Below are 21460 nucleotides of genomic sequence, written 5' to 3'. Positions count from 1 at the left end.
ATATTTTGACACTACTATAAGTAGTATTTTCAAAATTTCAATTTCTGATTTTTACCAGTATTAGAAATACAATAAAATAATTTTGTATATTCATCTTTTATCTTTCAACTCCGCTAAACTCATTTATTGGTTCTAGGAGCTTTTTTGAAGAGTCCATCTGCTTTTCTACATAAATAATCATATAGCCAGTGAATAAAGACAGTTTTACTTCTTCCTTTCCAATCTATATTCCTTCTAAATTTCTTTTTCTTTCATTGTTGCATCAGTTATAGCCTCCAGTACAATGCTAAATAGAAGTGGTGAGAATGGATATCCTGTCTTGTTACTTATCTTAGGAGGAAAGTTTAGTCTTTCATTCTCAGATATGATATTAACTGTTGTTGTTTTTTTTCCATTGATCGGGTTGAGGCAGTTCCCCTTCATTCCTGGTTTGCTGAGAGAGATTAACACAAATGAATGTTGTGATTTTCCAATTTTTTTTTTTTTTTTTGCATCTATTAAGATGATCATGTTTTTTTCTTTTTTTAGTCTATTAGTATGGTGAATTATATTGATTGATTTTTGAATGTTAAACCAACCTTGCATGCCTGAGATTAACCCCACTTGGTCTTGATATACTTTTCGTTTATATATTGTTGGATTCTTTTTGTTCAAATTTTGTTAAGAATTTCTGCATCTAAAATCATGGGGTATACTGGTTATAGTTGTCTTTTCTCTCCCTAATAATGTAATTATTATTCTGGATCATGGTTCTTTGTTTAAGCTCTAATAGAAAAGCTGTAAGTCACTTATGGCTTGGGAAAAAAATGTCAGGAAAATATCCAAAAAGTGAAAGCAATATAATACATTTAATATGGTTTTTGAGGAAGAAAAAAGAAAGCTGGACAAGAAAGTTTACATTTTGTGCCAAATAAGGTTTTTTTTAATGTTCCATTTCATTAGCTTCCAGATAGATTAAATGTTCCAGAAGGGAATGAAAGGAAGAGAAAAGTCCTTACTTTTCAAATAAATAAAGAAAAAGAAACAAGATAAAGTTCTTTCTTGTTAGTGGGAAAGGAATTCAAGGGGAAGAGAAGAGGAAGAGGAAATAAGAATGAGAAGATGGGCATACTTGATGAGTCCCCCCCCCTCCCCCCGACTCATGGTTTTTAATGGGGAAAAGGAAAGATGGAAACTTCTGTTGAGCCCTATGGGCTAAGGCACTGTGCGAATGCTTTTGTATACATCCACATAATGGTATGGGATGGGGACAACTTTTTGGAGGGCAGAGGGAATCCACCATGTTGACCTCCAGAACATCCTGAATTGTTCGTATCGGCAGACTTGGAAGGTAAGATTATTTAGTGCCCTTGATGTAGCGTTTGAATGGAAGGGCACATTTTGAGACACTGATCAACTGGGATCCACCAGAAGAGAATTACCAGAACAGCAAAAAGACCCCAAACCAGGTTACCTGAAGACATGTTTATGCTTCCCTGGAAAGGGATAATTAATGGGAGGAGGTGGGGAGGTGAGACTTCTCTCTTTTTATTTGGAAAAGGAAATAAACGTTTTGATATATAGCCTCAGATGGCAGAATAAGACCCAAGGAGAAAATTACAGAGAGTGGGATTTCAGCTCAACCTCTGATCCAGGCCATCTGGAGGTGGGAGCCAGGTGCTTTGTAACAACCTTGTTTCCAAGCCCCTTCACCCATGTAGGACACTAGGAGGGGACAGAATTCCTGGGTTGTGTGGGAGAGGAAGCTGGAAGTCTGATGGCCAAAGTCCATTTCCACTTGAAGAATCTATGAATCTGCTGTATCTGCCTCCTCTCTTCACACACAAGCAAGGTATAAATAGAAAGTGTATGAAACGTTGTGTGTGTGTGGGGGGGGGGTAAGGGTGTGTGTACCCGAAGGCAGTCCTTGAGAGGCCCTCTCAGAATCATTTTGTGCAATGACAATATCAGAGCAGTTGTCAGTGGATGTAGTCTGTACTCAACAACCTGGGATCCTGAGGTCTGAGCTGGACCTAAGAACATGAAGCCCTCTGTGATTCACAGAGTTGGGAGGGCTTTGGACTTCTATAGGCCACAGAACGGGAGGGAGCCAAGCAGATAGTCCCTAATCTTGGGGGGCAGGGAAGCCTCTAGCCAACAATGATCAACCCTGAAACTGAAAAGTGAAAAGAAAAATGTGGTTTGGTGCTAAAATGTGATACTAATTACAGTCATTTGTGCAAAACTGCTTTCCATTAATGCTTAATTGCTTACCATGAGGTGTAATAATTATGCACTGCATGAATTACACGCATCAGATAAGCTGAGTTTTATTTGCTGGCCTTCCTCATGTCTTGCTTGGGCAGCCTTGTTGGGGCTGTGGGCAGTTACAATGGCTTTACCCTTATTTTAGGAAAAAAGAAAAAAGTATAGGGCACAATGTTCAGTGTGCAGGTAACTCTGTACTCTAAGAGGTGGATTACCTCCTGCTGGCTCAAAGGTCAATATATTGTCTGGTCTTTGGGGCTTGACCAAAAAAGAGAGAATGTAAGTTCTATTAATACTTTATGTCTGTTTGCCCTTTTTAATTTAAGAAACCTAGAAAGAAAGTGTGTCTCATCAAAGCAACTAGATCCCTGCACACCTCAAAAACAGAACTTATTGAATAATCATTCCCAGCCAATGTTAGTAACTCATCCTAAGTCCATGCTTCAGAGAAGAGAATAAACTATAGAAACAATTCCTTGGAGTACAGTTAATAAAGACAGTGGCTTAAAAGCCTCTTCAGCAGTTCCCCTAAGAGCAAAACTGGAAGTGAAGGACACTGCCCATGCATTCAAGGAGGTTATTCTAAGACGGTGCCTCTCATGATCTTTCAAACTCTTCCTGAAGGACTACTATGTGCTCAGCTCCAGCCTAGGTGCTATGATGGAGAGTGTGGGGTGGGGGAAACACAAAATACACAAGTTACAAGTCAACATTTCTGTCCGCAGGGAGATAGTACCTGGGTTGGGTGAAGGAGTTTAGATGAATAAAATAAGCCTAGATGAAAGAAGAGGAGAGAAGAGGAAGACAGCAGAGATGCACTGGCAAAGCCAACTTACTTCTGCAGGTCGTCTGGTCTGAGTTGAGGATGTACCCTTGTTTGCACCTGCAGACGTAGGAGCCGGGAGTGTTGATGCAGAAGTGGGCACAGTTGTGCTCCAAGACGCTGCACATGTGGACGGCTGGAAGGGAAGACACGGAGGTTAAGTGGACAGTGATGCCTCCTCTAAATGCCTTCCACCCAGCAAACATTTATGCAGAGCCTGCTCTGTGGACAAGAGGGCAGGGCCCAAAGAGAAACAAAAGGCAGCCCCTACTCAGGGGGGTTTATAGTCTATGGATGGACAAGACAGGTCCATATAAAAGCCATCAGCAAGACACAGATAAAGGGCTAGGTAGGCTCAAAGGGAAATGGTATTAGGCAGAACCATATGACTAGCACAACAGGAATTTCACTTGGTTCAAACTTACTAAGACCCATTTAGTGGGGCAGGGGGATCAGAAGTCTGACACCCGAGGAGAACCAGGCTAAAGTGTGGATTTTCAATAGGCAGCAATGGAGCTGGAGGAAAAGCTATTAATTAAACGAGGATGTAGTAAGCAATCAACAATTTCTCAGAAACATATGTCTTAAGAATAAGATTTTTTAAAATCCAAAAGTTTACCAAAAATTTTGGAGTAAAAATGTCTTCTGACAGTTCATGTTTCCATAATCTATATCTCTCAATTTAAAATATTTCTGTATTTCTTTTCTGATGTACCTCAACTTTCAAATACATCAATTCTTGCATAAGTCTGTCTGGAGCTCATAAAAATTTTCATCATTTTTGCATCGTAATTTATGGTTTTACTCAGTCTAATGTAACTTGAACATACTCATAATTAAAAAGCATCAGTATAAAAAAGTACTAGTTAAGCAAGTGTTCTCCAAAAAATGCCTATATGTAGAAATATATTCTTATGAAGCTAAAATAAAAGGGGCTCTCAAAGGCAACAAATGATCCCATTAACCCAGTGCTTAGAAAAACTCAGCTGCTGATGAAATCGATGGCATATCTTGAGTAAATGCCTCTTTACTTCTTAGTAAGAAATGTAGTGAATGACTATGAATTAGGGCAGTAGGACATTTTTATTTCATACAATCTAGAATGTATTTTTCTGAGCTTATGAATGTCTAAGTTTAGCTCCTGTTAGATACAAATAACACAACTCACAGTGTGTCACTCATTTTCTCCACCATGAAGGAAGCCTAAGAAGCCAAACACAGGGCAGTACCCACTGGTGGCAGGCCCACGTGATGAGCCTGATGCCAGTCTTCCTACTGGGACCCAGACAGACTAAATAAGAAGCCAGGAGATGGCAGGCAGAGAAAACCTCTCTTGGGCAGCTGTGCCGCACAGTGGTGAAGAGGATGGCTCCTGGGATTAGGCTGCCTGAAAGCTCAGCTTTGCAGCTTATCCTGACCTTGCATGAATTACTTCATTTCTCTGAACTCCAGTTTCTCCACCTGTCAAGTAGGGGAAAGTAAAAGAACTATTTCACAGGGTTTTGGAGTGACAGCTTATTAGGAAGGCTTCTTTTGGCCATTTACCATAAAAGAAATTGGAACTGGGAGATTGTAACTTGGTATATTGGAAAGAACACTGGATTAGGAGCCAGCAGACCTGAATTCCAGTTTCCCTTTATCTCTAACAAGCGAGATAAGTTTAGGGAAGATGGGAAGCTCTTTAATGCCTTTTTTTTCTCCACCTGAAGAATAAAGGCATGAACTGTCTCTAGGGGCTCTCACTATAAAGAGCTATTATTTTGTCTGTTTGGCACCCAGATTCTAAGAGCAGGGGGACAGACTGGGTCTCCAATCACGTGTCCTCTGGAGTGTGACTAGAGTGGAGATGATAGCTCTGCTCCTCCGCTGGCCTGCCTGAGAGGTCCCCATTAGTCTCAGTTCTTACCAGCCCCTCTGGGTTTACATGGGATCACAGCTTTCTGTTAGGAGGGAGGAAAAACAAATCTGCAGACTTAAGTTATTGGCAGGATTGGATCTTTTGATTAGGAAATATGGATATAAACATTTTTTAATGACCGTGTTAATGATTAAAGGGGTGATCATATGGCTGTGGGCTGATTAGGGTTCCTGGGTACACAAAGTTAACGCTGAAGTCACCCTGACTTCCCCACTTAATAGGGCTTCAAAGGGGGCGCAAAGCAGTGTAGACTTTGCCCAGGCCAGTTGATGAAGGGTGTGTTATTAGAGCCTTAGATCGTACTTAACCTGTGTGGGGTGGGGCTAACAGGGCTCCAACATACCAGGCTAGGCTGGTAAAGCAGGCACTAAGAGGTTAATTAAAAGCAGCCCAGTCCAGTTTACACTGAATCACCAGAAAGCTCAGGACAAACGTGCATTTTTCAGCTCCTTATTCTAAGGTTCTCTCTCACTGGGTGGCAAACATGGTGGGGGGACCCCAAGATGTGTGGGTTCTGGTCACTTTGTAGACAGGGCCTCAATTCACAGGACACTGGCCTTCAAGTTCCTCGCTCGGGTGGCCTGACAATGAGGCCTCAGTGGTCCCCCTGCCCGCGGGCACCAAGCTGCTTCTGTCTCCGGGTTCACCACCACACACCCGGGAGTGCCAGAGCCAGGATGCCCACCGGGAGCCTAATCGCCTCCTAATTGTATGGAAAAGTTCCTGCCCTGACCACACGCGGAGACCGCCTGCCTGCTCTCCACTGACAGAAGATCCAGGCACTTTTCAGTTCTGCCCACAGTACAGGCGAGAGCTCGCCTCCCCGTGACAGCCTGTCTTCCTTGTGTGCATGGCGACATCCCACTTTCCTGACGAAGAGCCTTTTCCAAATTCTGGGTCATGTCCCCTTAGCAGCTCATAAAATGAACTGAGGGGATTTGGACCTTATTCATTCACTCATCCATTCATTTAAATAAAAAGGGGTTAGGGGGTGAGGGGTGTGGAGCGAAAACATCCTCATTCCTTGCCCGTATTCTGCAAGGGCCTCCTGACAGGGCTCCTTCCATCCTTGCACTCCCGCTATTATCCACTCAGCAGCCATGGTGCTGCTTTTAAATTGTGGGTCCGATCACAACACGCCTCGCCCTAAAACCCTGCATGAGCTCCCGAGTCAGAATTACAGCCAACCTCCCGACCTCGCTCCTGCAGGCCCCGCAGGACTGGGTCTCCGGCAGGACACTGACCTCATCTTCACGTTCTAACACTGCGCCTGCGCCCACCGCGGACACGCCCCGCCCACTCCCACGCACACACGTGCCCTCTGCCTGGAGTGCTCTTCCTAGGATGGGTTGGACTCCCAGAGGCTGAAGAGGCTCTGGTCGTGGCGACGTCTGAGTCTGTGCGATAGGAGATGATGGGGAGGGGTGGGTGCTGAAAACTCTTGAAATCACTGCTTTTAATTTTTGTGCCCTCTAAGCATAGGGGCTCTGGAGCAAAGCCCTTATAACCCCATCCTGATTAAGGCACTGATCTTACCCTCCCCTCCCCCACCCCCAATTACTGCCTAAGAGCTTAGAATCTGCCCCACCTGTCCTTTCCTCTCACTCCCAAGCCCTCTGCCTTGGCTCAGGTGTTCAGCATCTCTGGCCTGGACTGTTGCGAGAGCTTCTGCATTCCTTGACCTGCCTCCAGCCTTGCTCACCTGTCACAGGTCTTCCTGCCAGCTGCAGAGAGACTTTTCCAGTCCCTGCACTGGGTCATGGTGTTCCCTGAGCAGAATTTCCCAGTGGCTCCCTACTGCTTGTAAGATAGAAGCAAAACAAGCTTCTGTGGCATTCTGGGCTCTTCAGAGCTGGTTGATGCCTAATTGTCAGGCCCACCTCTTACCACTACCCTTTTCAAACTTTCGGTTCCAACACCCTGAACTCCAGTTGCCTGAACATGTTAAGACCTTTCATTCCTCTGGGTCTTTGCACATGCTTCCTGCACATGCTGATGACACATCTTAGGAGGCCCTCCCAACACTTCTCTGGTCATCTTTCAAGGCTGTGTAGATAAGTCTGTGTAGTCAAGTCATCTTTTAGTGTGTGTACTGGTTAAATGTAGGCTCTGAGCCAGAATGACTGGGTTTACATCTCAAGCTTTGTGACCTTGAGCAAGTTATGTAACCTCTCTGCATTCCATTTCCTCTTCTGTAAAATGAGAATTATAAGAGCACTACTTCACAAGGTTGTTGTGTGAATAAAATGAGTTAGCTCAAAACAGCACATGCACATACCTGTTAGTGATTATTATTATTACCTCCTCTTTAAAGCTCTCCCAGAACCTCTAGGCAGACCCAGGCATTATTTGGCTGGAGCTCTCCCCATCCCAGGTGACTTTCTGAGGCCCTTGAAGTGCACCAGGCATACAGCATTTATCCCACTGCACTGTAATGAGGGCACCTTCCTACCAGCTTAGCACTGGTGGGTAAGAGATTAAGCTCCAGAGCCAGAGACTGGAGATCTGAATCTCCAACTCTACCACTTGAAGTTACTTACCCTTTCCAAGATTCAGTTTCTGCTTCTGTAAATGGGAATAATAACACTATACACCTCATAGGGATGTTATAATTAAATGTAATATATAGAAAATATCCAGCTTAGGACAAGGTTAGCTGTCATTATCACAATGTAGCTCAATAAATGATTAATGAATAAATGAGACTTCCCAAACTTCAGAGAAGTTATCTGCGACTTAGCAGATGCTTGTTGCTGTTTGAGAAGTTGAGTGCAGATCGAAACTGAAAGCATTAGCTGACCTTTCTGGTACTCAGTGTATTTGACGGCAATAGTACCCAACATGGTGCACATTGAACAGTGCTCTACAGTTATAATGCCTGTTCACACACTTACTTCATGTGTGTATAATCCCCATTTTACAGACAAGACAACAGAGGCTCAGGGAGCTCAAAGGATTTGCTCCACATTGTACAGCTGGCAGGAGGGGTGGTTGAGACTTCCCACTTCAGAAGGTGCCCACCAGAAGCAGAGTTACCCAGCACAGCCAGACTGTGGCCGTCCTCATCAGAAAACGGTTCACCTTAAAGGGGGACTTTATAATTCCTGATGGTATATGGGGGAGTGAGATGAGCAAGAGATTTGGAATCAGAACTCCCTCATCTCCTGACTGTTAGTCCTTGGGTAATTACTTAAATTCACTAATCTATAAAAAGGACATGACAGTGTCATACTGCCCACCTCTCCACCCTCCTGAGGATCAGATGCAATAACATAAGGGAAAGTGCTTTATAAATTGCAGTCTTTACTGCGTGGGGATAAAGAGGCCCTGGGGCCTCCTCAACCTTTCAAGACAGTTGCTGAGTCTGCTCAGCCCAGCCCTGTGGGGAGAGAGCAGCTGCATCTCCTGCGGAGTGGGTGGGGTGTTCATTTCTCGGGCCACACGAACAACCAGGGTAACACTGATGTTTTCTTAGAGCTTCCAGATTAAAACAAAGATTATGGGGGGTGGGGTGGTAAAAGGAATGCGAACTGTCTTTTAATTTTGCTGCCTTGCCATAAGGCACATAGAGAAGGTTCTTCCAGGGACAAGTCCACATTCTGCTGACTTACTCACCCGGCAGTTTCAGTTTAAATGTCCTCTAGCTTCCCAGCCTTATCATATTATCTTTCCATGTGCTGATAAACCCAGAGTGCTTATGAAAGAACCCCCCCACCTTAAAACTTTCCAGTATAAACAAGTAAACCATCAAAACTGTTACTGAACCAATTTCTTTTTTTTTAATATTCCAGGAAAGGGGGACTATCAATTCTGCAGAAGTCATTTAAAGTCATAAACCTTAAAAATGTTTTCAGTGTGTTCTACTGATTGAAGTTTTCCAGTTGATTTAAGCTACAATGCACCACATAACACAGCCCCTCTGCAGCGCCAGAGAAAACGGCACTTCTGAACATTTTCCTAGTGACATTGCAGAGAAAAGAAGGTTACTTTTCCTTTATGGCATTGATTTTTTAAGTAACTCTTTTGATTTTGGAGTCAAGCAAGAATGGGATCTGCTTTTTGAGGTTGCTCTCAGTTCTCAGCAGGGGGTTTTTCTGGGACACATCAAAAGCACATGGTTCTTCTTCTTCTTTCCTGAGGCAAGCCTGAGGGGTCTAGGGTTGTCTGTTCTGAGCACTGGGTCCCAGAGTCCCCCAGGGGGGCAGGTTTCTGCTCCCAGGTCGCTGGTGAGGAGTTATGTTTTTAAGCTTTATCTCCACTTCAGGGAATTAATAGTTTAAAATAGGTGTTTCCCTGTAAACCGTTGATTGTACACCATGGATGATTATGTGGTATGTGAATATATCTCAATAAAACTGAATTTAAAATTTAAAAAAATAGATGCTTCCTTATGTGTCCCCATCAAAGCCTGGCAGCTGGAGGGATCATGGAACCCTGGGGGTGGGTAAGGCAGGATCAGACACTGCTTATAAGGTTGGGACACACACTTCCAGTTCCAGGGACTAGAGTGGAGCCTGGTGTGGCACCAGCCCCTGCCCTCCTGTTGAACCAGAAGGTGGCCACAGAGGAAAGAAAGTGGGGAGAAAGCAAGTTGGCGGGCTGAGAAAAGTTAAGTTCAAGGTAACGGGGAGGAGTTTGGGAAGGAAGGGAGAGAGAGGCCTTGTGGAGAATAGGGTTGAAAGCAGAAGAGGGAAGAAAACCATTAAAACAGAAGAATTCGGCTCAAGCCCTTGGGGAGGCAGCTTCTTGCAGAAGAGGGGGAGGGTGGGGCGCCTGCAATCCCAAGAGGCGGGAAGCACCAGAACTGCATCTTAGTCTTCCCTGAACACTGAGCCTCTTCGTCACTGAGCAAACATCCACTACTAGCCCTGCCAGGGAGCAAAACTGCCTCTGCCCTCTGGAATCCACATCATCCAAGGAGAAATTATGTTGTCTTTTTTTTTTTTCCTCCCATTCCCATTCCACCTCCAGCACATGGAATTCCAACTTAGGGAATGCCAGGGCAGCTTCAAATGCTAGAGAAAAACTTCATCTGTCTTCTCTTACTCACCTGGCAGTTTGGGTTTAAATGTCCCTTCCCCAGGGAAATTTCCCCAAGTTCCCCTGCCCCGTAAGGTCCTGGAGTTATATGCTCCACCATGTCCTGAATTCTTCTTCATTACACTTACCACAACTGCACCTGCTTGCTTATTTGTGTAATTATATGTTTAATATCTGTCTCTTGGCCAGAGTGAAAGCCCCAAGAGAACGTTGTGTCTGTCTTGGTCTTTGTCAGCCCAGTGCCTGGGACTTGGGAGCACTGAGTGAATACTTGAAAATTAATAAGGAATAGCCACAGAGGAGCAGGACTTACTGCATAATTTGTTCTGGAACACCGAGGTCAGCGACTCGATCTGGCTGAAGTTGGCCACCAGGAAGACGTGGTCTTCGTGGGGCTCGCTCCCAATGGCCTTCAGTGTGTTGAAGTCCACCTGGCCCACGCCGATGGCAAAGATCAGGATGCCTGTGTCCCGTGCCTTCGCAGCCACCTCCGCCACCGAGTCCTGGGGCCTCCCGTCCGTCACAATCATTATGACCCGCGGCACGTTCTCCCTCAGGGGCCGGGCCCCCTCTGCCTCTGAGAATGCGATGTTCATGGCATACTGGATGGCCAGCCCGGTCATGGTGCCGGTAGAAAGATGCCTCATCCTCTTGACAGCACGCTCCACCTCAGACTTCCTCTTGAAGGTCTTGAGGGAGAACTCATTCTTGACTGTGCTGCCATATTGGAGCAGGCCTACCCGGGTGACATCAGGGCCAATGTCCAAAAATTGCAAAATGTCCACGATGAACTCCTTGACCTTTGCATGGTCGTGGGTGTTGACGCTGCGGGAGCTGTCAATGATGAAGACCAGGTCCGCCCGCTTGTCCTCACAAGAGCTCTCTGGGGAAAGAGGAGAGGTACACAGTTAGAAGAGGGTTGAGGACCAAGTATCGATCAGCTGTGGTTGGAAATCCTAGGGCTGGGGATCACCTTTCAAACCTCCAACATTCATTGGTTTTCCTTCCACACTCGGGAAAGTTATGAGGGAATATATGTGAATGACTATTAGCTACAGAGAGACGTTATTTCTTTTTGCAAAATAAATGAACACTTCAGTTCCCAGAAAGTTGTCAATGCAGTTTTTAGGTGGGGAAACACCTAATCAGGGCCAAAATTATCATTTCCCACTTGCACATAAGATTGGTTGGATACCGCAAGGAATATAAAAGAAGTATAGGACAGGGCTTGTCAAGGAGCTTACCATCTACTAGGGGAGACTTAACCAAGAGAGCAAGGAGAGAATAACTTGTCTGAAACTGTGTGGTTCTGACAGTAGATGTTCAGAGAAGACAGATATTGATAGGCTGGGGTCAAGGAAATGGGATATGACCTGGCCTTGACAGATGCATGGCGTTTGGATTGGAGAGAAGGGACACAAGGAGAGGGACACACGAGCGAAAGCCCAAGATAGAATGAATAGGGTGGATAACAGAGTATTAACAGACCTTGAAGAAGAAGGAATTGCTAGGAGTTGCAGGCAGGAAATAAGTTGAAGGGGTGGCCTGGAGCCAGTTATATAAGGCCTTTAAATTCAAAGTGAGAAATTTGTATGTGATGCCACAGGTGATGGGGAATGGTCTTAGCATCCCTTACCTCTCCCGAGGAAAGGGACATAATGAAAGTCTGTTGAGTCTGGCAGTGGTTTACAAGGGGGGGTGGGATCCAGACCATTTTCGGTGTTGCAGTATCTGATTGAGAGTGAGACCCACATCTCAACCAGGGAGGCAACTGTGTAAATGGAGAAGAAGGGACCCCACCATGAAATATTTCAACAAGGGACACAGTTACACTGGAAAAAGACAAATCTGTCCCACACACCACAACCACCGTACTTGTTTCTTAAGCAGCCAGGCAAGAAGACTACAACTCATCCCTTCTGCATTTTGGGAAGAGGAGAATACTGGATGAGATGGCAGCCTCCTGCTCAGCCAGTGGGTGCTGAACATGCTTTGTTGAATTCCTCGGATGTTCTGAACTACCGCCCCCAGCTGGTGCGTCCCTCCTCTCCACCTCCCCTTCTCCCCATTCCCACCCCAGACTTTGCAGCTAAATCAGGATTTGACAGGGATTAGAAAAGAGATCCGAAATGCTTGCCCTAAATCCCAGTCACCACAGCTGCAAGAAAGAAAGAGAAAGCCAAAAATTACACAGTGAGCTCAGTCATAAAAATGAGAAATGGGAAAGGCCCATGAGATCACCCTGTCCAGGCCGGCTTGCCAGGCTGTGACTCGTCCCATACACACATCTACTGCAGCCTCCAATTCTAGCGATTCTAGGTGTGGAGGCACCCCTAAAAGTCCATATCCTGGCAGGAAATCAGCCTTCTGCCATGCCCATGCACAGTACTGGGGACTGGGTGCATTTAAGGTGAGTTTCTCAAAACAGACACCCCAAAAACTGCCTTTGAGGACATGGCATAAAACCTGACATGTGTTGGGCATTTTTAAATCCCTTTTTTTTTTCCAGAGCACTTTCATCATTACGATCTCATTGATTTTCAGAACAAGCTCTTGAGAAAAAAGCTAGAAGTATCATATCCATTAGATGAGAAATTAGAGGCACTGAGAGTTTGAAAATCTTTCAGTTAGAAAAAGAAAGAGAGAGAGAGAGAGAAAAACAAAACAAAACACAGCAGATAGCAGTAATATCCACCTTACTGGGGAGTTATGAGAATTCAAAGAACTAAGTCAGGTAAAGAGCATAGCCCTGGGCTCAGCACATGGGAACATCCCACCAGGTAGTAGCTGCATAGATAGATTCCCTCTGCCCCACCCAGACCCCCATCTCTTCTTCTTCAGCCCTACAGTAGTAGGAGCAGGGCAGCTGCTCATGGCTGTACAATTTGTGCTGCACAAAGCTCCTGCCCAAGGAGGCCAGTGGGGCTGAAGATCACCCACTCCCCGAGCCCCAAGGGCTGTGCCCACCCTGACGGGCACCTGGAGAGGGTGCCTCTTTCTAATGTTCACAAAGGTGCCTGTGGGCTAGCCTAGGGCCCTGGGTGGGAGCAGTGGATGAGAGATCTGCAGGTCCCAGGAAGGAGGACAAGGGCCAGGCAGTCCCTGCTCCCAGGCTGGCTCCTTTCAGGGAGCCAAGCCTGCTCCCCTTTCCTGTCTGAGCTTCCTACAGAAAGAATGTGACCTGATGCTCTCCATCTGCTGAGGGGAGCAGGAACCACGCTTAGATCCTGCCCGAGGGGAGGACACTAACGGAAGGTTCCTGAGAAGGAGGGAGGCAGACAGCAGACTGGCCCCCTGAGACTTTTCCTTTGGAGATCTTTGAAAGCAAGTGGGTCATTCTTGGACCAGGAGTTTTGATTGTGTGTCTTAGCCATACTGACGTTCCACCAAGCATTACGGTCAGTCGATGATTAAAAGGCAATTTAAAAGGAAGCATGGAAGTTCCATGGAGAAGTATGTGCTAAACTGGATCAGTTCCTGTCAAAACAAATGTGTAGTTTGCACAATGCCTGGAAGTTTACAAAAATACCACAAAGGTTCAAAATTGAAGGTTCCAAGTCAAGTGAGCAGTGAATGCAAGTTGTAAACCCCAAGTCCTGGCAGCCCAAGCAACCGAGTTTCCTTCCAGACATCTCCTTAGGGCCCTTGAGAACCCTGCAGCTTGTCCCTGGAAGGGCTAGTCCAGTGGTTCTCAAATTTGGGTGTGAGTTGGAATTCTCTGGAAGACTTGTTAAAAAAACAGAGATTGTTGGGCCACACTCCCAGATTCAGGAGGTCTGGGGTGGGGGCCTGAAAATTCGCATTTCTAACAAGTCCCTAGGTGAAGCTGAGGCTACTTTTCCAGGGACCTCACCCTGACAACCACTCAGAAAAGAAGTTCTGGGAAGTCTTGACCTCCTTATTTCACCGTGAATTTTCCTGAGGGTGGGAAGCTAGTCTCATTCATCTTAGTAGTCATGCTTCGGGGAACAGAGTTAAGTCTTCAGTCAACATTTGTGGAATGAAATTGGATTCTGGGCAGTGAATCAAGGCCTAAGGTGGAAGGGGCTGAGTCAGAGCAGACAGTTCCAGGGGGTGGGTGAAAACCATGAGTCAAACACTTCTAGACCAGGTCTGGGTCCTGATAATAAGAGTCATAGATTCCTGGACCCAAATCTTTACCATCCATTTTGTGAGGCAAAATACTGCTCTTGAACTATGTGTTCAAGGAATCATAGACTCATAAGCATTAGAGCTAGAGGGGTCTAAATAGAGTCCAGATTGCTCACTTTGTAGAAGAGAAAACTGAGGCTCAGAGAGGTGAGTCTACCTCCCCAAGGCCTCACGGCTCATAATGCTCAGACCTAGGGCTGGACTGGTGCCTTTTCCACCCTCCCACAGCTGGCTCCCGTGGAAAATTATCAGCACAGCTGGCATTATAGTTAGGCGCTTTGCAAGTACCGGGGAGCAGGCTGAAATCTACACTGCGAAAAGCCTCACAGCTTCTGCACCTGGGCCCTGCTGAAGAGACATTCAGTGGGTCTCAATGTCCTGCTCACACCTTCCAGAACACAGACACCCTCTCACATGAACGATTCATCCCCCTCTCCTTGGCCAGGGAGAGGAGCACATGATGACCTGCCTTCTGGCCCTTGTGACAAGGACTTTCAGCAGCAGTTGAAGAGGGTTTGTGGGCATATAATAAAATGTCATCCTCTAACCATACAGCGAGGGCCTGGCCTCTGTCAGCAGCACTTCCAATGCTGTCAACTTGATTCCAAAAGTCCAAGGGTGACTCTTGCCCTTCCAGGGAAGGTGAACCTGAGCCAGGATAATTTTAGGGGACATTCCTATCCCAGTGGAAATGCAGTATACAATCACAGAACTCTTTCCTCCTCCCAGGGGTGCAGCCTTGTTGCTAATTAGCCTCCCCTGCTGTGGCTAAATTCAATTTCAGCCGTGTAATTGTACAGTAAATATGTGGTGACATCTGCCTGGGGAAGTCAGAGCATATTTGGAGAAGGAAGAGATGTGAATCTTCATGAAGAGGGAAAAGGAACTTCATCTGGAGACTGACAGGAGCTCTGAGATAGGGAAATGAGCAGCAGTCCTATGATCTCAGGGCATGTCCAGCCCCTGCCACTTGCCATTTGTTTGATCTTGAGCATCTTCTTAACCTCTCTGACCCTCAGTCTCTTCCTCTGTAAAATGGGGATAATAATATCTCACAGGGTTGTTGTGAGACTGAAAAGAGGATATAATAACAATTTATAGATAATATTTACTGAGCACTTAATAGAAGAGGACAGTGAAGTCTAGAGGTAGATCAAGGTCTCCTGGCTAGGAGAAGAGAAACTGGGAGTTGAACCCATCTTGTCTAGCTTTGTAGCCCACAATCTTAACCACCAAGCAGTGCTCTAATGGATGTGAAGGATTTGGTCCTTTCAGATCTGCCATTCCCAGTTTACCCAGAATGCAGCAGGACTGCACTGGCTCTCTGGTGTCAGTTCTTTCCTAGCCTGGAAATAGGGCTGAGAGCTATGGCTCAAACTTGCCTGTCTCCTGCCAAGTGCTTCTCCCTTGCGGAATGACTATTTGCATGTTTTTTTAATTTAATAAAGTGATTAAAACAGATGTGTACCTCCCTGGGTAGCAGCAGCCCAGTGATTCAGGCTGCTAGTCGCTCACATTCTCATTCACTTGACAAGTGCTTATGGAGCGCTCAGTAGGAGCAAGACCCCATGGCAAACTGCAGGGGGGGACAGATGTGATGGGGAGACAGGGGTCCCCCATCCCTGAGGGGCGGTGGGGGAGAGGAGGAATACAGAAGGGTCAATAGGCTGGTGCCCAGGGCAGGGTCGGGGAGGAAAATGGATTTCAGAATATGTGATGCTTCAGATCCATTCCCAGAAAAGTCTCCAAAGACAGATGGTTTGTGGGCACTTAGAGAAATGTGAACAATTTAATGAGAGCATATAAGAGTTTCTAGGACAGTGGAAACCAGAGTATGAGTTCCAGGCAGCACTAAAGGCCTACCTAGGGTTGGTGACCATGAAATTTAAGTGAGATCAATCAGCCTGGCTGTGTGTTTTGCTCCAGTCGCTTTCACCGCACAGGCACAGGGAAAAAGCAGGCAAAAGTTGGATTTAACCAGGCTTGTCATTTACCCAAACAAGAGTGAGGAATCAGGTGGGGGGGGAGATAGTTGAAAGAGTGATTACAATGATCTATGGATTAAAGCTGTGGAAGTAGAGACAAGAGGAAACAAGAGGGTGCAGCACAACGAAAAGGCTGCAGGATCAATGGATTGAAAGTCCAGACAAGGCCAAAACATTGGTGGAGTTGGAACAGCAGAAGGAGTGAGCAGGGAAGAGGGGAGGTTTGGAATTAAGATTATGGAGGGATTGCAGTTACTGGTAATCAGGGGGTCAAGGGTATGAGCCGAGAAGGAAGTGGCTGGGATATTGGAGAAAAGTAAGTCAAAGTTATTAAGAGAGCCTTTATAGGCTTATTCAAGTTATCAGGAATTATGTCAAGAGTAATGGTGGAGAAAGCGGCAGTTAGCCAAGAGCTGAAACTGTTCTTATGACTGGAAACGACCAGAGGATTTTCAAATTACCTAAAAGTGACCAAAAAGACAATGAGGCATGATTACAATTTTACAACAGGGAGAAAAACTAGCTCTCCAAGAGTTTCAAAGGAATGCTGGGAAGGAAAATTATTGTTTTCTCATTACAAAAAGAGAGAGAACCATGACCATAAAGAGCCAACATGAGTTTAAGAAGGAAAAAAATCATGAAAAATTTATTTTCTATTCCTACATGGGACAAATCAGGAGGATCAGAGGAAATCTATAATTTGAGTCTCAGCAAAGCAAATGGCAAATGAACAACTCTAGTGAGATGGAAATGCAGAAAGCACATATGTAGAATAGGTAGGAAGAGCCAGTCATTTAACAAATATTTAGTGAGTGCCCACTGTGCACCAGGCTTTGGAGATACAGATAAGGAAAGACTCCCAATTATGAAAGGCAGTTGTACACACAAATAACAGGTTCCAATGAAATTGGCAGACTATAAAGATAAACAGAACATGCTGCCATTGATAAATGTTCCAAGCCAATGTGCAAGAGGTCTTTGGTGAGATGCCAAAGGGATCTTTTTATCAGTGCTTTAGATAAAAGCATGGAAGGCACATTTGTGAATCACATTGGTGCAGATAAGATGTCGGAGACCGAGAGAGCACACAAAGATGACTATCTCTTGGTTCAGGTACCCAGGTCCTAGGTCAGGCTCGGCAATGCCCAATGCCCTGGCAGATATTACTAATCAATTCCGACCCTCTCCCACTCAGCACGCACTGCCCTCCGAGTGCCTGCTAACAATCTATCAGTGTTGACACATGAAATGGAATCATTTCGCCAACCTTGTTTTAGAGACTGGTGCCCTACTCGACTCGATTTTATCCATTCCTAAGCTACTGAATAAAGATAAATTAGCTAATCACACTCATGAGACACACTTATGCTAATTTATTACTTTTCGGTGAGAAAGAAGAAATAAGAAGGGCAAGCGATCTGCCTATGTTCTTTCAGATAAAGCCACATTTATGACGGAGGATTGCCAGGCAGGCACCGGGTCAGAGCAAAGAAAACCCAAAGACTGTAAGAATAGTCTCCTCTCAGTGAGAAAGTGTTATGTACCCACCATGACAAGAATATAAAACCAGCATGTCAGAATACAGGGACGTTGCATCCTATAAGCATTTGGTTTGTGTGAACCGAACTATATGGGCTTGTCAAAGAGAGAGAGACAGACTGAGTGAAGCCCAACAGGCGTGAGCATGGTACTCGCCCGCCCCCGGCCTCGGTGAGCACGTGCTGACCCTCAGGTGTTGACAGCCCCATGTGCCTCCAGACTGCGTCACCCGCCCAGGGCTCACGGTTGATTTAGGGGATATTTCAGAGGTAGCTTTGACTATCTTTGATTTTTTGCGCCCAGTGCGACTTTGGAACTGAACCCCCCATTGACCTGTGACTCCCCTGTATTCGGGCACTTGATGAGATCACCGCGGTCCTTGGCTAGGGCTGGGAAGACCGTCGGTGCTTCCCTCCCCACTCCCCTCCTTAGTCAGCCGCCAGCTGCTGCATTACCTCAGCCCGGGCAGCGTCCAGCGCGGCGCATGGGCTCCGGCTTTGCTGAATGACTTAAGGAATCCTCACACCGTCCTCAAGGGCTGCTTGGGGAAATCCCTGAACACTTGATTACTGTCTAATAGGGAGACACCCTGGGCTCCTTAATGGGCTCTGGGACATACTGTGGATTCATTAGCAAGCCATTTCCCACTTGGTAATATTTTCCAGACGTTTTTTTCAAATTCTGGGGCACTGGTGATTCTCACAAGGCCAGGAGGAATAACAGTCAGGACGAGGAAGGATTGCTGAGGGCTGGAAAAATGTCAAAGCTAACAAGAGGAAATCTAATTGGTATAAATGTCAAGTAAGTTCTGCACACAGGGTTCAAAATCCACCATATGAACCACAGGAAAGCAAACAGCTGGCTCAGCTGGTCTCATATGAAACCCAGAGCTAGGATGGCAAATCCAAGAGCTGTGTGTGGCACCCACATCCCCATCCCAGCACCTGTGGCAGATGCCCCTAATCAACCCTGGCCTTGGAATCAAAGCTCGGCCACAGGATTCCCCCCCCAACACAGCACCCCAAGTCCCCACTCACCCAATGACTGGAGAGGGCTCGGGAAGTAAAACTGATCACTTTCTGATCACTCCTATTAGACTCCTCTCAAACGTGATGCCCCAGACAACTCATCAGTGGCCTCTCCTGGCCTGGGAAGGTAGAGACTCTCACTACAAAACTACCCTTAGTCCTCCTCTCTTTGTATCAGAGCATTCCTATGAATGAATATTTTGATGTTTCATTGATCTGAGTTACAATCGCTGGATTCAGCAGCTCTAAGTTCCCAGTATAAATGAGTCTCAGTGACCTGTTTCATCAAAGCAACTTTCTCAAAAGCCATCATCCTCAGGGTCAGTGATAGCAAGGTCACTGATATTCATGAGGAAATGATCTCATGAACTCTTCCACCTCGTGGACCTGCAGGCCACTCCCTGCCCTGCACCTTCTACCCCAGTAATATCAGCCTGCTGGCTTGGAGCTCTTTACACACGTCCTCTCTGCTAGGGATGCTTCCTGCTTGCTGACTTGCTCCATCTTAAGACAGTCCTGTGGTGGCCTATTTTTGAAAACCTTTCCTTGATGACTCCTCCTCTCCACTGGGCTACTCTGGGTCCCCTGGTACCATGCCTTGACCTCTGTCAGAGCATTTTCCCATCAGCTTCTCATGCACAGTGCTGTCTGGCCCACAAGTATTGTCATCCATGAATCCCTAGTACCCAGTGCAGTACTAGGCATATTGATACTTTATCTCGGTCTTGCTTATCCCCTTCAGTGTGTGTGTGTCGGTGGGTAGGGGTGTGGGGAGGTCTGAAGGGAGAAGTTACAGATGAGCTAGAAAGAGCTGGGAAAGCTGGTCAGCGGTGGTACAATAAAGACCAGCTCACAGCAGGATCCTAAACATCTCGATGATATCAGAGATGCCCGTGGTACTTATTTAAAATGCTGAATCCAGGGCATTCTAGACCCAGTGAATCAGAAGCTCTAGGGATGGGACCCGGGAATGTGCACTTGTGATTGCCCCAGGAGATTCTGAGAACCCTGTCCTGAGACAGCATCTGCCAACAAGTCAAGAGTCCAGAGAAGACTTGGTCAGGCCCTTCCCCATGTCCCAGCACACCCTCGCCAAGACCAAGAGTGGCCTCATAAATAATAAGGCAACTATACATGCAGGTTTCTCCCATGTCTCCTGATCCAAACATTCTGATCCTTTGTCGGATCATAATATGTATGTCAGGTACATCCTGGCTCCACTTAGGTTCAGAAAGCGATGACAATAGCTAAATTATTGAGTGATCACATTTTCCAAATATAATCCTCATGGCAACCCAACAAGATAGGCACCACAAGGCTCCCCATCTTTAGATGAGGAAGCCGAGGCTTAGAGAGGTTAAATAAAAAGCCCATTGTCACATGGCTAGTGCATGATGGAACAGGGACTTAAAACCCATGTCAGTCTGATCCCAGTACCTGCATTTTTGCCACTGTACCCCAGTAGGGGATTTAAGGAGAAGCATCTCCTCTTCACAGGAAAAAGTCCCTGAGAAGGGTCCTCATGGCTGCCTGGTTACCAGTCAACACATTAACCACCAGATAAAGTCAGGGGTGGACTGGCCACTGAAACTGGAATGAGATGCAGAAATTAAGCTCAATTCAACACGTGCTCCCCTTAGAACAAATGTTCCCACTTCACTCCCTGCCCTGGTCCAACATCCTGGGACACATCACTGGGTCTCCAGACCCAGAGCAAGCGATCAGCACACTGCAACCACCTGAGTTCCAAGTGCCTTCTGCACCTCTTGGCAGGGGCGACAGCACAATTCAGAGCACAGCTCAGTGATGCAATCTTGCAGATACTTACGATAGTTACCGGACTACAATTCCCAGTAAACAATAAGGCAAACCTTCTAAGTTACAGTGGGGCTTGATTCATCTTTGTTTCACCAATGCCTGGCTCAGGGCTGGTACATAGAAGGCAGGGACCTGAAGGCACTCTGTGCAATACATAATGCTTGGTACTGTGGGGATATTAGCATTTAGAAGACACAGTTCCTGGCCTCAGGGGGCTTATAGTCCAGGGGGTCAATGAAATGAGTATAATAATAAGTATAATATAATATTTGCTTAACCAGATCAGGCTAACATAGTGGTGGTTAATTTTACATGTCAACATGGTTAGGTTATGGTGTCCGAGTTTGGTCGAGCACGAGCCTGGATGTTGCTGAGAAGGTACTATGTTGATGTGATTAACATCTGTCATCAGTTGACTCTAAACAGATCACCCTCAACAATGGGGCTGGGCCTTCTCCACACAGCTGATGGCCGGAAGAGCAAAGAAAGAACTTCTTCCAAAAGAAATTCTGCCTCAAGGATACCATCTCTACTCCTTAGTTTCCAGCCATTTGGTCTCCCCTACAGATTTTGGACAATACTGATTCTGGTAGGAATTTCCAGTTTGCCACCTGCCCTGGGATTTAGGACTTGCCAGTACCCACAATCACATAAGCCGATTCCTTAAATCAATCCCTTTACATACATACATGCACACATACATACACACACACATACATACACATATCCTCTTGGTGCTCTCTCTTGGGAGAACCCTGACTGATGCACTCTTGATCATGATGAACAAACACTAGCAATTTTACTTTTGAATGAGGAGCAAAGATATACAGCAAATATACCCTCTTGGCCAACTGCTGAGGATAAAAGGAACGATGTGCATCCAGGGGGGGGTGATGGCCATGGTCTCCTC

At 46.0% G+C, this 21460-nt stretch overlaps 1 protein-coding gene across 4 annotated transcripts in view; it reads right to left on the bottom strand.

Moving 5' to 3' along the window:
- The window catches only part of MATN2 (matrilin 2), a 163070-nt gene that overhangs the window by 90429 nt on the left and 51181 nt on the right, over positions 1–21460 (bottom strand). For all 4 annotated transcript variants that reach the window (XM_037802886.1, XM_037802888.1, XM_037802889.1 and 1 more), the window contains exons 3-4: positions 10342–10911; positions 3084–3206 (exon numbers count right to left, since the gene is read on the bottom strand). In XM_037802886.1, coding sequence (XP_037658814.1) covers positions 3084–3206; positions 10342–10911 — 693 coding nt within the window. The remainder of the gene's footprint in view (positions 1–3083; positions 3207–10341; positions 10912–21460) is intronic.

This window comes from Choloepus didactylus, chromosome 14, assembly GCF_015220235.1.
Source record: "Choloepus didactylus isolate mChoDid1 chromosome 14, mChoDid1.pri, whole genome shotgun sequence".
NCBI lineage: Eukaryota > Metazoa > Chordata > Mammalia > Pilosa > Megalonychidae > Choloepus > Choloepus didactylus.
Note: the sequence above shows the minus strand (reverse complement) of the source record. Positions and strands in the feature narration are given on the sequence as shown.